At 32.5% G+C, this 13,586-nt stretch overlaps 1 protein-coding gene across 1 annotated transcript; it reads right to left on the reverse strand.

The window, feature by feature from the left end:
- Nucleotides 1–304: 304 nt before the first annotated feature.
- Nucleotides 305–11,646, reverse strand: LOC126738565 (carbonic anhydrase 14-like). Its single transcript, XM_050443953.1, has 7 exons — nt 11,434–11,646; nt 11,315–11,380; nt 3,977–4,129; nt 3,522–3,648; nt 3,358–3,463; nt 614–844; nt 305–551 (listed from the first exon to the last, which is right to left on the reverse strand). The coding sequence occupies exons 1-7, from the start codon at nt 11,543–11,545 to the stop codon at nt 450–452; spliced, it is 897 nt and encodes a 298-aa protein (XP_050299910.1). The 5' UTR covers nt 11,546–11,646; the 3' UTR covers nt 305–449.
- Between the last annotated feature and the right edge of the window lie 1,940 nt (nt 11,647–13,586).

Consider the following 13,586-nt stretch of genomic DNA (forward strand, 5'->3'; position numbering starts at 1 on the left):
TTCTGAAACTAATTCCGTGAGCTTATTAAGATTAGAAGTAGTCAATCCACCCTGCTTGAAGCCATGCTGTCAAGTATCCATAAGATATTGCATAGGAAAGTATAATGGTGGATAAAGAACTCTATAATTATGTCCGATTTATAAAGAAATTGAACTAAAGAGTCTGCTCATATTTGGCTTTGTCAGAAGGTAACTAAGGCAATCATTTAAGTCTTGTTGTTAAACAAAAGGTTATTCGCCATATTATGTTCCCATGTACTCTCAATTATTTTTTTACAACTATATATAAACATCTTTGGACAAAATCTTTTAAATATTTATTATAAAAACGATTAAAATTAAACCGCATAAAATAACTATAATTTATTATCACATTGTTGCCAAATATCAGCATAAACATAACTTTCTCTTAGAGAAACCTAAATACGTTGTCAATACTGTACATACATTTATAAAATAATAATTGTTCTATTATTCACATTTTGCAATAACCTATTATTATACTCCAGAAGTTCACCTTCTTCAGTATAAATGTCCGTCAATTCAATCAACTAAAACAAAAAATCAGTTATTTACATAGAAGCAGTAACTTCTAGTAATATTTTATACTCACGTCATTAATCGAAATTTTTGATACGTCTTTAAAAACAAACCAGCCAACATTTTCAGTGCAGTTCGGAGTAGTTAACGAGCCAGAATATTTATAAAACGAATTGTTTTTCGGCAGAAAGTCTTCGAATATCATTCCAGCGTTATTCGTGCTTGATTCTAATGGTTTCCTTGAAACTTCTCGCACCGAGTCGTCTATTGCTCGGAAGTTATCATTTAAAGTTTCATTACACACCTAAAAAGTGTCATATGTAAATATAGAATTACCATTGAAGGTTCTTGTTTGTTGAGTTCGAAAGTTATTTTTCATGCATTTATATTTCAAAATACAAATGCTGTAGTATTTTTTCTTTAATAGGTCGAACCGAACGTATTTTTTTTTTTATGCTGATATCAATAAGTGACGAAAAACATGAGCAACAGATCAATGTAAATTTTTTTGTTAAATGTAAAAAAAGATCAGTGCTAGAAGTTGTTAACAGAATCCTGTGGTGAGAATTCTCTATCTGGTGCGAATGGTATAAAAGGTAGAGAGCTCCGTAAACGAATAACGTCTAGGTTGACGTGTTTCTGATTCAACTGGGCAAATAGTGATCAAAATTAATTGTTAACATAAATTGTATGCGGCAATTGTCGTACGAGCATTCAATTTACTCGACTTAATTGCAAATTATTGCAGAGACTGTGAATATCGTTAGAGAAACTGTCAGAAAAATTTTTCATTACGATTTGAATATGAAGAAAATCTGTGCAAAGTTGGCGCCGAAAAATTTGACCTCAGATCAAAAGCTCCTCGATGTTGAAACTCCTGTCAGATAATCGGCAGCGACCATCCATGCACCGGAAAACTATCCTTAAAAATGAAAAAAGCATACATCTCATTACTCTCTACACGTCATTGTAATTATTGAATGGCTTTCAGAGTTTGGATAATTTTGGCAACACTGCGACAGCTAGCTTGTAAAAAACGTTCGGAGAAAAACAAGTCTTTAATCTGGCAGCAGGATAATGCATCTGTTCATGATGCGCTGTCTGTGAAGCGTTATTAGGCGCTTCCTAATGCTCGTTGGGTATATTTCATATAGAAATTCAACCTCTATGAGTACATTTTAAATTTACCAATTCGACGACGATCTATTGCTTTCACTTAAGTTTTGTCGTCTTCACTTAAGCTTCGTCAGTTGATCCCGCTCCTCTATTACTCATAATATATTTGCTCTAAATATAAAAAAAAACTGTGATTGAACACAGACCTGCGTCACTCTTTCACAAGTGAGACATTCACTACAACCACGTTATCAACTCTTACGAAATTATATAATTTATTATATAATTTTCGTATGAGATATAAACGGGACGAGCTTTGGGATGCCTATTCAGCAGTATATTGCTTAGTTTGTCTTATTGTATATGAGTTGCAATGCTTTGGTTTGTAATCATGGGCTCTATAGGTTTTTTTCTTTCTGGGGTTCCCTGGTACACCAGCATATAGCAATATCCATATAAGTCTTATATTGGTACAACTTATATGGATACTGCTATATTTTTAATTTCTTTTTAGTTCCAGTAAGCAGTTCCATATCAGCTTTGATATTACCTGTACATAGTAATAAGTACGTTTAGGGCTGCTTGACTGTCAGAATTTATTAGGATCTGCTTTAAGATTTCGGTCTAGAAGACCGATACAAGATTTCCTACGAGACTGTCTTGGTTTTTATCCAAAAAATTCAGGTCACGCACCTTAATCGGCATCTGATCCCGATAGATCAGATGCCAATCTGATTCTACGGTTGCTGTCGTTCCATTTTTCTCTACTTGGGTACTTAAAAATTCAGAGATTGGAAAGACACAAAGTCAATGGTCTGGTGAAAAATGGACTACTTTTTTGAATTGGGTGCTTAACTTTAAAGGAAGAATAAAAATCCATTCGAGATTTTAATCCTTTAGAAATCATATGATCCGACATCGGGTTGTCCTCACCGATTGTTCGAAATTTTTGACTTCCTGTCAAATCGATTTGACAGCTGTTCTATATATTCCAACTGCTGGCTTAACTTTAAACACCTCTTCACAGGAGCAATTCATCCATAGCCCCAGCAGTTTACTGCCACTAGGTCGAAGTGGTTATCTACTGATGATTTCCCTAAATTTCGGGCTTGTATTTATGCTTGAAATTTTTGTAGGCTTTTGACAATGGCCTACAGTAAAATGAAGGTAAGTATATACACAATTAAGGATTACACGTGTTTCGCCCATACTAGGCATCCTCAGATACACTTGTGCATTTATTAATAAAAAGTAAGAAAAAAGAAGCAGAGAACAACACTACATGATACAAGTCAAGGGTAGAAATTGCCAGTTGAGTTAAAATTGGCAAAATCGGACGAAAACGAGTTACTACATATTAAAAATAACTAGTTACTACATATTTCCGTCTAATTTCGCCAATTTTAATTTAATTTCTACCCTTGACTTGTATCATGTAGTAAGTGTTGTTCTCTGTTTCTTTTTTCTTTCTTTTTATTAGTTAATGCATAGGTGGATCTGATCATACCTAGTATGGGCGAAACACGTGTAATTCTTTGACTTATTTTAATAAATTTAAGACCTGTGATAGAGTTTGTTTCATTACTACTTATTGAAGATATTAAAGAGAAATATTTAAAAAAATAGAAATGTAGAAGAAAGAAAAAAAGCTAAAATCTGCTTAAATTCTACTATATTTAATACTCTAAATAAAAAACTTACTGCAAACAGTATGGCGACGACAGCGATTCCGTTCGGTTCCTCCAAAGCCTTAGATAAGCTCTCGTAATTATTCGAATAGAATACCAAATGGGCTTCCAGTGCATAACTAAAAACACCGTTAAGTAAAGTAAACTGCAATATTTTTTGTTTTTTTTTATGCTTACTGTTGACCGTTTATAATATGTTCGGAGGGCCAGTGAAAATGCATGTTATCAAATGTGTAATTGCCAGCCAAACCGCCACCTGAGATAACCGGTTTTGTACGGTTACAATTGTCTAATCTGATTGTTACTGAAAATGAAAAACATCATTAAGATTATTGTGTTAAGGATGTGTTCATTTTTTAATAACATTTTTCCTTATAAAATAATAGCAAAAATTTGTTGTTTGGCATAATAACAAATCCTGTAGGCGGAGAGTAGATTAAAATAAATAAACCAATAGCCTTATCATTTTTAAAAATCATATTATGTAAGTTTATATTGCTTTTTTTTAATTTCTTCAGGTGAAGAACAAATATAGTATTTTCTACGTATGTCCAGTAGGTTAAATTAACATTTAGCAAACTACAATGTTTTTCATTATTAAAATATATAAATAGGATAGGAAGTTTTTTTACCTGAATGTCCATCATTTCTTACGTCAAATTGCTCGAAGAAACCAATATTCTCGAATCTTATCTTGTTAATCTTTTCAGATGCAATGGCATCATCATCTGATAATGCTATTGGAGACTGTAGAGTGCCTAAGTGACAAACTCCAGGCCATAAATCTAAAAAAAAAAACAAAATGATCAAAAGGCATAAAGCAGAGATATAAAAATTACTGGTTTTCCTATTTAGTGCATTAGAATCCAAATATTTCAAAATTTTTGAAATAATTTTAATTTTTAAAACTTAGCAAGTTATACCCTTTAATTTTTCGAGAAATCTGAATTTCTATACCAAGCCAATCTGTTTCAATTGACTGAAATAGATGAAACTCCACATTAATTTTCTATTAAGAGGGAAAAACTCTATGGATGGTAATGGATCTTTCCCTAATAATTCATGGAGTATAGGAACCTTCTCAGAATGTCTCAAGAGACAGTCAGAGCCAACCCATAGAAAATCTACGATAAAATGTATCAGAACGAAGTGACTCATTTGATTCTCTAAGTGTACAATTGTGTGTACAACAGTCCTCGAGTCCTCTTTTTTATCCACTGCTACAATTTCATTTAATTCAAAAATAAAAGTAGATTTTCTAAAGTGAGTATAATAATGGAAAGAAAAACGTAATCGACGGTATCTTCAAATAGGTAACAATAACCCAAAATCTTGCAATTGCTTCTTTTGAAACAAAGGTGTTACTATGGTAAATACATTAACAAGTGCCAGAAATGGTACAAGCTAATCATTTTTATAAAATATCAAATTATAATTACTGAAAGAACTTGAGCATGCCACATCTGAGTTCAAATTAGCTTCAAAATATCTATTAAAAAGAATAGTCATATACACCATAGTTTGAAGTAACAAGAATCCTTATTACATAGAAGAACATACAAAATACTTCAAAAAATAAACGTTTGGGGGAGAATGTTAATGGAACAGAATACTGATACCTCCTCGGAAATGTTGGATACTATTTAACCTTTTATGGGAAATCTGGGCATTGGACTTTAAAAATAGAGCGCTTAAATATTCTTAAAGTCCGAACTATTCCGCTTAGATCAAACAAAAGAAATTATCGTTGATGGCAACTATATTCATTTCATCTATATTGTAACGAAATTCGGGAACACACTTTTATTGTCAACGTCAAAAACACTAACCTAACTCGCTTTGACTGTCGTTTAATTGTTTCCAAGGTAAAAACTGACTAAACAATTAAAACTGAATGATTTGTCACGAAGCGCGTCCTTTTTAAAACCCGATGGAACAGTTTCGAAATATTTAGAATTATCTTCATTGTTTTTGCCCAAAGAGACCAATAATTTTAGGAGAATACTGACAGTCAAAGCAAGCAAGTATACAAATTCTAGAAAATTAGAACTACAGGGATTTACAATAAAATAACCTAAATAACCTAAATTGGGGCCAAAATGGGGCTCTCAAACAAGATGAACTACCTAAAAACTAAACACTATAGATGAAAATAATAAACCAAACGTAAGTAGAACCCTAAAGAAACCCTACGAATCAACTTTAACTACACAATACTAATAAAATTGTACAAAAACTAGCAGAATAATTAACGTATTTACATTTTCATAATAATATATTTATACTATATCTAAAGTATACCTTCACAGATAATCTATTTTGCGGTTTCTTTTATAATAATAATAATAATAATAATAATAATAATAATAATAATAATAATAATAATAATAACGTCATCGTTATTTATAATGCACAATATAATAAAGTACAAACCATAAAAGGTGAACATTCATAAAGTGTTTTTCCATGTTACCTTAGAAACAACAAAACATATATGTACAGTGGGTTCGAAATTGCACTAAAACAATCAGTAGAAAAACCCAAAAATAAAACTGTATTGAGAATATCTCGGAGTAAAGGTTTTCAAACGGAGACCGATTATGGTCAATAATCAATAAACTGCTTCATGTATACGAGAAACAGCCTTTAAATTTAACACTCAGGGTACTTTATATTTTAGGATTTTATGTCTTACATATGTAGGAGTGATGTTCAAACTTTCTTCCTTCGTATACAAAGCAAATGCAAGAATTTTGGAACAATTTAATTTTTCTCTTAAGTTCTGCTTGCAGGAAGTTGTAGTATAAAACATTACAGTGGTCAACCTAACATAATAATAGTATTAGTATAATATTAGTAAATAGTATGTAACGGGGATAGGTATTTTAGTTTAAGATATACAGAGGCCAAGTTATATAATGTTATATGCGGTTCGAAATTTAGACAAATATCAAAAGTAAGCGCCAAATTTCTAGCTTATTCCACTGATGGAACATCTCCATTTTTATGAAGGCAGGAAAAATTAAAGAGATTAAAATTGACTTTATTGGACTAAGCTCCAATCATCTAGTAAACTCTCTTTCTTAAATTAAGCATAACTAATTACTTGACTAATCCAAAATAGCTCCTAGGTCCCAGGCCCCCCCCGCTTTAGGCACTTTTTGCATTTAGGCTCCTCGAACCTAACCCAATTAGCAATTTTTCCACGCGACAACGTTGCAAATTGCAATGCAACGTTGCATTGTTACGTTGCCTTAACCGTAGAGATAACCCCGTTTTACACCAATTTAAACGAGATTTTTTTGGTTGTCTCAACGTTACGCAGTGACTACCCTATAACTTTCTAAACGCTTTTGCAACGTTTTTAGAGTTACTGATTTTTGGACGGATGGACGCCATAACTACAGAAGAATTAATTACTTTTTTTCAATAAACTAATAGATAACTCCAGTAGGCAGCTACTCCAAAAATACAACCTTTTTAATCCATCTTTTAAACAGTCTTTATTAATATTAGTTTTGTATGTAGTTTAATATAGTAAATTATACGGGTAAAATACCCGTTTTGAAAGATTTACAAGCACTTAATTTATAAACGGAAAATAGTTTACTGAAAAAAGATGTTATTTTAGCCCTAAATAACACGCGCGTCCTGAATTTATAGCGGATTTCGAAAACAAAAACAATAAGTAATTTTTTTTATTGTTACATAAGAAACCCGCTGTCGTTGTCCCTGGTTAACCTGAAGCAAGAGGAAGAACGGATGGACCTAACCTAAAATTTTAAGTATGCAGCACGTTTTTTTTTCAAACTTTAATAAACGAGAACTTTTACAAAAAATTCCTAAGCTCTTCGAAAAATATAAACTCAGAATGTAATGTTAACATTACATTCTGAGTTCTCATTGCTGCTGCTGCTACTATACAAAATCATAGTGGGCATTTTGGCTTCCATTGCAATTTTTTTTTGCGTGTGTTGTAAGTTGCAGTATATTTTAGTATTAAGTCTTTATATCTCTTCATTCTTTAAAGCAAGACGAAAATAATAAATCCCAATAATTCCAAGCCAAAAATGAATTATAAAAATAAAAATATAGATTAAGTTGTGTCGAATTGAATATTTTTTCTTCCTCTTATTCCCTCTACCTTTGTTCTTCATCTTCTTCCTAAAAATCTTAATATGTCAAAAAGCTCCCTCTACAGCGAAAAATGCTCAACACAGACGAAACATTGTTCTTACTGAGTTTTTGATTCGAAAAATTGTACACGTCTGCACGTCGTTGTTTTAAATGTAAATTACTACTGCTACCATCTATAGTAAAAAATACGCTGTAAAAACAGCAGAGTTTTAAACAGTTGCGATACAGGTGCAGTACGTCGAAGTTTGGTCGAAAATAAAGGTCGTTGCAAAATCAACTAAATTTTGCACTGAAAACAACCGTGCAACTAGTGAAAATAAGAGGTAATCTCAATTTAGGTAACTGGAAATTGTTACATGGGAAATGCAAACAGAATCTGTGATGGTGGATCTAAAGTGGAAATAATAAAAAGAAATGGACCAAGAATGGACCTCTATGGAACTTAATGAGGAAGCAATTGACAATCTGATGACAATTCATCCACCTCTACAACCTGCTTTTTAAACCTGAGATATATCGAAAACCTACCTATAGACCCGAGTAGAGAACCCAAAATAAAGCAGCTTATCTAATAGGATCTCATGATCAATAAGATCAAGTACGTCGCTGTAATCTAACAATATAAGATAGGAGATAAGTGAGGCATCCATGGTCAATATGTGTCTAGGTGCAACAAAGTCATTGATCATGCCCAATACCAATAACTTGTTTTCAAGGAATTTGTAAAATGCTCTAAACTCATCAAATGAGGTTTCTATCTGGCTGAATATTACCCTGATTCCGAACAAAGATCAAAAATCTTAGGCAATACGGGTGCAACATAGTTGATGATTAATAACAATATGTCATTCCTTATTTCGTCAATACCTTTGCATTTTGATTTCGTACTAGAAAATTATTTATATCATATTCAGTTATTACTATAAAGTGAAGTTGAAGTTTTATTAGCGGCTAATAGAGTGCTAGAAGGGTATTAATTTATAAGAGCAGTGTCAAGAATAATAGCCATATTACCTATGTTGGCAAAGTGATACTGGCATAGGGCGCTTATAGCAGTGACATCCGTTAGATGATTGGGTATCTCAAAAGACTGCTTGCAATGAACATTCCAATCATTCAATTTTGACTCCCTTAGCATCAAAGATGCCCCTAGCGGCGCTTTTTTATCCTTACTGATCTATATCTTTTTTGCAAACAACACTGCTATCTCTCTCCTACAAAGTTCAATTCCTTTATATCAAAATACTCACTTTAAGTACTAGTATACTAATTTTTACATCAAGTTCAGTCTCAAAAAATAACTGATATTTTACAATAGTATCCTTTTATTTCCAGCCAAATCATATACAGGGTCCGGCAGTCAAACCTGACGGTTTTTGAGTGAGGATAGGTAGTGGTGACACATCTTAACAAATGTGTCAACAAACAAAATTTTCAATATTTGGCTCCAAGAAACCCACAGGAACTTCACCAGCAGCCTCTTCACTGTGAAAGAGTAACTGTCTGGGCTGCAGTGTGTAGGTCAACAGTGTTAGGGCCTTATTTTTTCAAGGAGAATGGCCAAACAGTGACAGTGAACTCAGCGCGTTATGTTGCTATAATCCGTGACTTTTTCATTCCAGAGTTACGTTCGTATCCCTCTCAGGAGGGTCTGATTTCAGCAGGACGGAGCAACTGCCCATACCTCTCGGGCGCCCATGGCTCAACTTAGAGGATTTTTTCCCGGTAAGCTGATCTCGCTCAGGGGTGAAATCGAATGGCCGGCACATTCCCCCGACTTGTTCCCTTGTGATTTTTGTCTATGGGGGTACCTCAAGGGAAGAGTTTATGTTGACAGACCAAATAATTTGAACCCACTGAAGAAGAACATTCAGCGAGAAATTCGTGAGATCCCGCGCCAAACATTGGAGAGAGTCATGACTAACTTTTCCAGGAGACTCGTACAGTGGTCATCATTTAAGTGACATAATTTTTACTACATAAGTTATTTTTGTGCTTTTTTATTAAAAATGTTAAATTTCCAATTCTCCTCTTTACAATAAAAAAATAATAATTGAAATATCTCAAAAACTTTTTTATTCATCCCATTTCAAAAATTGTCAAGTTTGACTGCCGGACCTTGTACAATGTTAAAGCAACCTCACAAAGAGAAAAAATACACCGCACTCTAAGAAATTTTAACTGGAATTGTAACAAGCATTCTGAAATAAAACCTATTAACATTTAAATTACAAAATACCAATTAAACATAATATGAAGAAAAGTAGACAATAAATCAAAAGGACCCACTATGATAATTGCTAAAAATAAAGACGTAGTAAAGCCTGTCTAGTAACAAACAAATCACTGTTTCTTTAAAAGGACTGATAATTTTAAATACATTGTATATTTTGTGGTAGAATTCGATACGCCCTTACTGCTCGGAAATATGCACTTCTTTCATAAAAGGCAGAATGATATAGTGGAATTTTGAGTCTGCTGGTTACTATGGCCAAGCCATCAAAATATCGGTCAAAATTTCTTGAATATAGGAGACTCTGACAGTAGAGTCAAGGAGTATCGGAATTCTAAGTGACCGAAAGGGACTCCTATAAGAGCCCAAACGCTGCATACGATGATTCTTTTATGGCATTTATAACTATTAATAGCTTCTCTAGAAAAGCCCCAGAAAATTATACCGTACTACATAGTTGATTGAATATGAGCAAAGTAGAAGATTTCAATGCTATTCAGTGTTATTATGGGTCTTAATATACGTAATAAGGCGCAAGTGCTCATCCGAATTCACCCGCCCGAGAACGTCATTTACATATAACAAAAACAGAATCGGCCCAAGTATGGACTCTTGAGGCACATCTTGCTCTAGCTGCACTACACCAGAAAAATTTTCAACCTCATTCATACGTAAACAAATTGCTTGAGATCTATCCTGGAAGTAGGACTTTAGGAGATAAACAGGTGTCCCTCGGGCCATACGGTTCATAACTTCTTATATTAAATGCTGTGGTCGATAGTGTCGAAAGCCTTGGACAGATCAAATAAAATTCATAGAACTACATTGTTTCTATCTAGGTTATATATTTTAAAAGAAAGTGTTTTTAATATTGCACAGTTTTAACATTGACAGATTTGCTCTAACATCAACTTGTTCACTAACTAGTATGTTATGATGATTAAAAAGTTTATAATATGGTTGCATATAGATCTCTCAAAGACTTTCGCGACTGAAGACTATAGTGAGATGAGTCGCTAGTTTCTTGGATTAGTGTCATCAGCTTTTTTATAAATCGGGATTAATTTTCAGTTTTAAGCTGAGTTGGGAATTTACCTATAGTAAATAAAACAAGCTATATATGAATAATTATTATAGGAATGGCATCTAATGTGGCTTAAAAATTGTTTGGCGGGCTTCTAAGAATTTTATATACCTCCATAGAGTCAATTGGTATCCAGAATAATGGGGGGGTAATGAATATTAAAACTGGGTCTCGGAGGTGGCGATGATAGTTTAAAAAGATGAAGCTGATTGCTAAATTGAAGATTTCCGAAATTCTTTTTATTTCTTATTTAAAATATTCGTTGTTAAAATTACGTATTTAAAATGCTCCAAACAGTTGTATTTTTCTAAATAGCAATTTTACTTTCAATTTAAATTTGAATCTAAAATGGAAATATTTTCTATTTATTTTATGAATCCGGTTTAACACATTAAAAAAATCAGATGAAATCGGTAATATCTATTGAAAATGAGCTCAAATGCCTAGAAGGATAGCTCAAATATAATAAATAGAAAATTTTTTGTGATATTATTACTAGGAAATTTTGAGGCTTACCTTGTTCGTGATAGTTCCAATGGTGACTACTATGGTGTATCTCTTTAGACAATGTTAAAACTATAACTAAAAAACTTAAAGCATAAAAATTTTATTCACCGATTAAAATAGTTACTTACATAATGTGACAGCCCCGATAGCAAAAATAGTCACGAAAAAGCATATTATTATGGAAACTAATAAAACTTTTTTTTTGAATAATGCATCTTTAGTTATAAAGAAAAATGTCATGATTTTTAATAACAATTACTTTTTTTGTATCCTGTTCAAATAAGCTTTTCTCACGATTGTAAAACAAAAAAGCGTATGTGAATAGGTTTGAATAAGTAGTGTCGATTTTGAAGCGGATCGCGACAATTTTAATGATTTAATCCTCCCCCTGTTATTATTATTTATTCAAATGGAACGTGATAATGATTTACAATGATCATAGGGATTAATTCGCGGCTTATAAGTTTTTGGGGAATTTAAAAGATCTACTGGAAACTTTTTCAACGCAATAAAAGGGTAATTGCGTGTATATAGATTTGTTTCACTTGTCATTTAACGTTTATTTAATTTTATTAAAATTAATAATATATTAGAGTTGGAGAATAATATATGTTCACATAACTCTGTTAAGTGGCTACATCTAACGAAGGTGTTTTGAGAAGGTGTATTTTTAAAAAGCGTTTTCAAAAGTGTTTGTGGGAGCACATAAAGAAGAAAGCTAAATTTATTACGTTTTAGTAGGCTTTTGTGTATTTCTTTCGTTGCTATGAAGTTCTGTTTCATTAAACTTTAGCCGTAATCTCAAATTGAAAAATCTCTTTTTCTCTCTAGGCAAAATGTCATGAAAAATAAAGAATGGAAAAAAAAAGAAAATGGGTAAAAGCTAGTTTTCACTTTTATCAATCATCTATTAGACCTGGATATGCCTATAGTTCTGGACGCTAGGAAGAACATATAGCAGGCTATTACTCTATATTGGGCATTATTGCCCAGAATAATAACGATAAACATGCGTTGCTGTAGTAATAGCAATATATACCACAAACATTTACCGAATATTAAAGTAAAACTGCAACTGAGCAAACGCGAATGGAAAAAATAAAATTTTAAAATATCTATAAACATTTCAAAACGATTTGATATACTAATTTACTTAAACTATTTAATCTTAGACCTAGATCCTAAGATTTATCTATTTATTATAACAAGAGAGCATTTAAACCAGTGAGGTTCTCTGAATTTGCCTAAAATATTCCCGATATAGCCTAGACATTCCTACTAAGAGCTTTGAATGTTTTTTCTCCCCATCCACTTTATTCGTGAGAAACTTTTATCGTGAGAATTATTTTAGCGCTTTTTTTCATGAATTCCACAAGGATAGACTGATAACTATACCCCAGGCAACCTAGTAAACACGTATTGAAAGAAACAAAGAAAGAAAAATGTGCTATATTACGTAAAACAAAACAAAATCTTGTGTACAAGCATCCTAAAAACTAAAGAACTAAAAAATTCCAAATTCACTTTAAATTTCAAATTTCAAACAAACATAACATCTAAAACATTTTACCATAAAATTTACACACATTACCAAAATTAATTATAACAAAACACATTGAACAAAAAAGCATCTTTTTGATAAATTTGATCAAAAAATAAGTAAGCCGTCAATAAAACAGAATTTAAAGGAAGTAAATTAAAATATTTAATAGGAAACAAAACTAAAACACTAAAATGTAATCAGAGCACAGGTCAAAACGTATCATAATAATGAGTTCTTGGTGAGGGAGGATGTAGGGATTGGTAAGGGAAAATCGTTAACCTGGCGAGTCATATGACCAGTGCTAGAAGGAGGTTTAGGACATTTATGAATAAGAGTAGCTGTTTCTAAGATAAAAAGAGAAAAAAGAGTCAGGATTTTTTGAGATATATAGAGAAGTTTACAAGAATCTCTTAACCCAGCAGAAAATAGGTATCTAACTGCCTTTTTTTGAATCACAAAAATTATGTTTAATAATCACTTGTTGCTTAAACCCCAAAAAGGCAAGCCATAACGAAGATGGGACAATAAGAGAAAAGTACACTGAACGTGCAACTACCCTTCTCAGCTCATGCCCCGCCATTCTTACTGCAAATAGCATCCAAAGGATAATTTTGATGCAAGATTTAGGACATGATCTTCGAAGCGAAGGCGACCATCAATGGTACTACCAAGGAACTTACAGCTTTCTTTGTATTACAAGGGGGAGTTTTCACTAAACATAAGGCCCTGAACGTCACA

Source organism: Anthonomus grandis, chromosome 7 (assembly GCF_022605725.1).
Source record: "Anthonomus grandis grandis chromosome 7, icAntGran1.3, whole genome shotgun sequence".
Classification (NCBI taxonomy): Eukaryota; Metazoa; Arthropoda; class Insecta; order Coleoptera; family Curculionidae; genus Anthonomus; species Anthonomus grandis.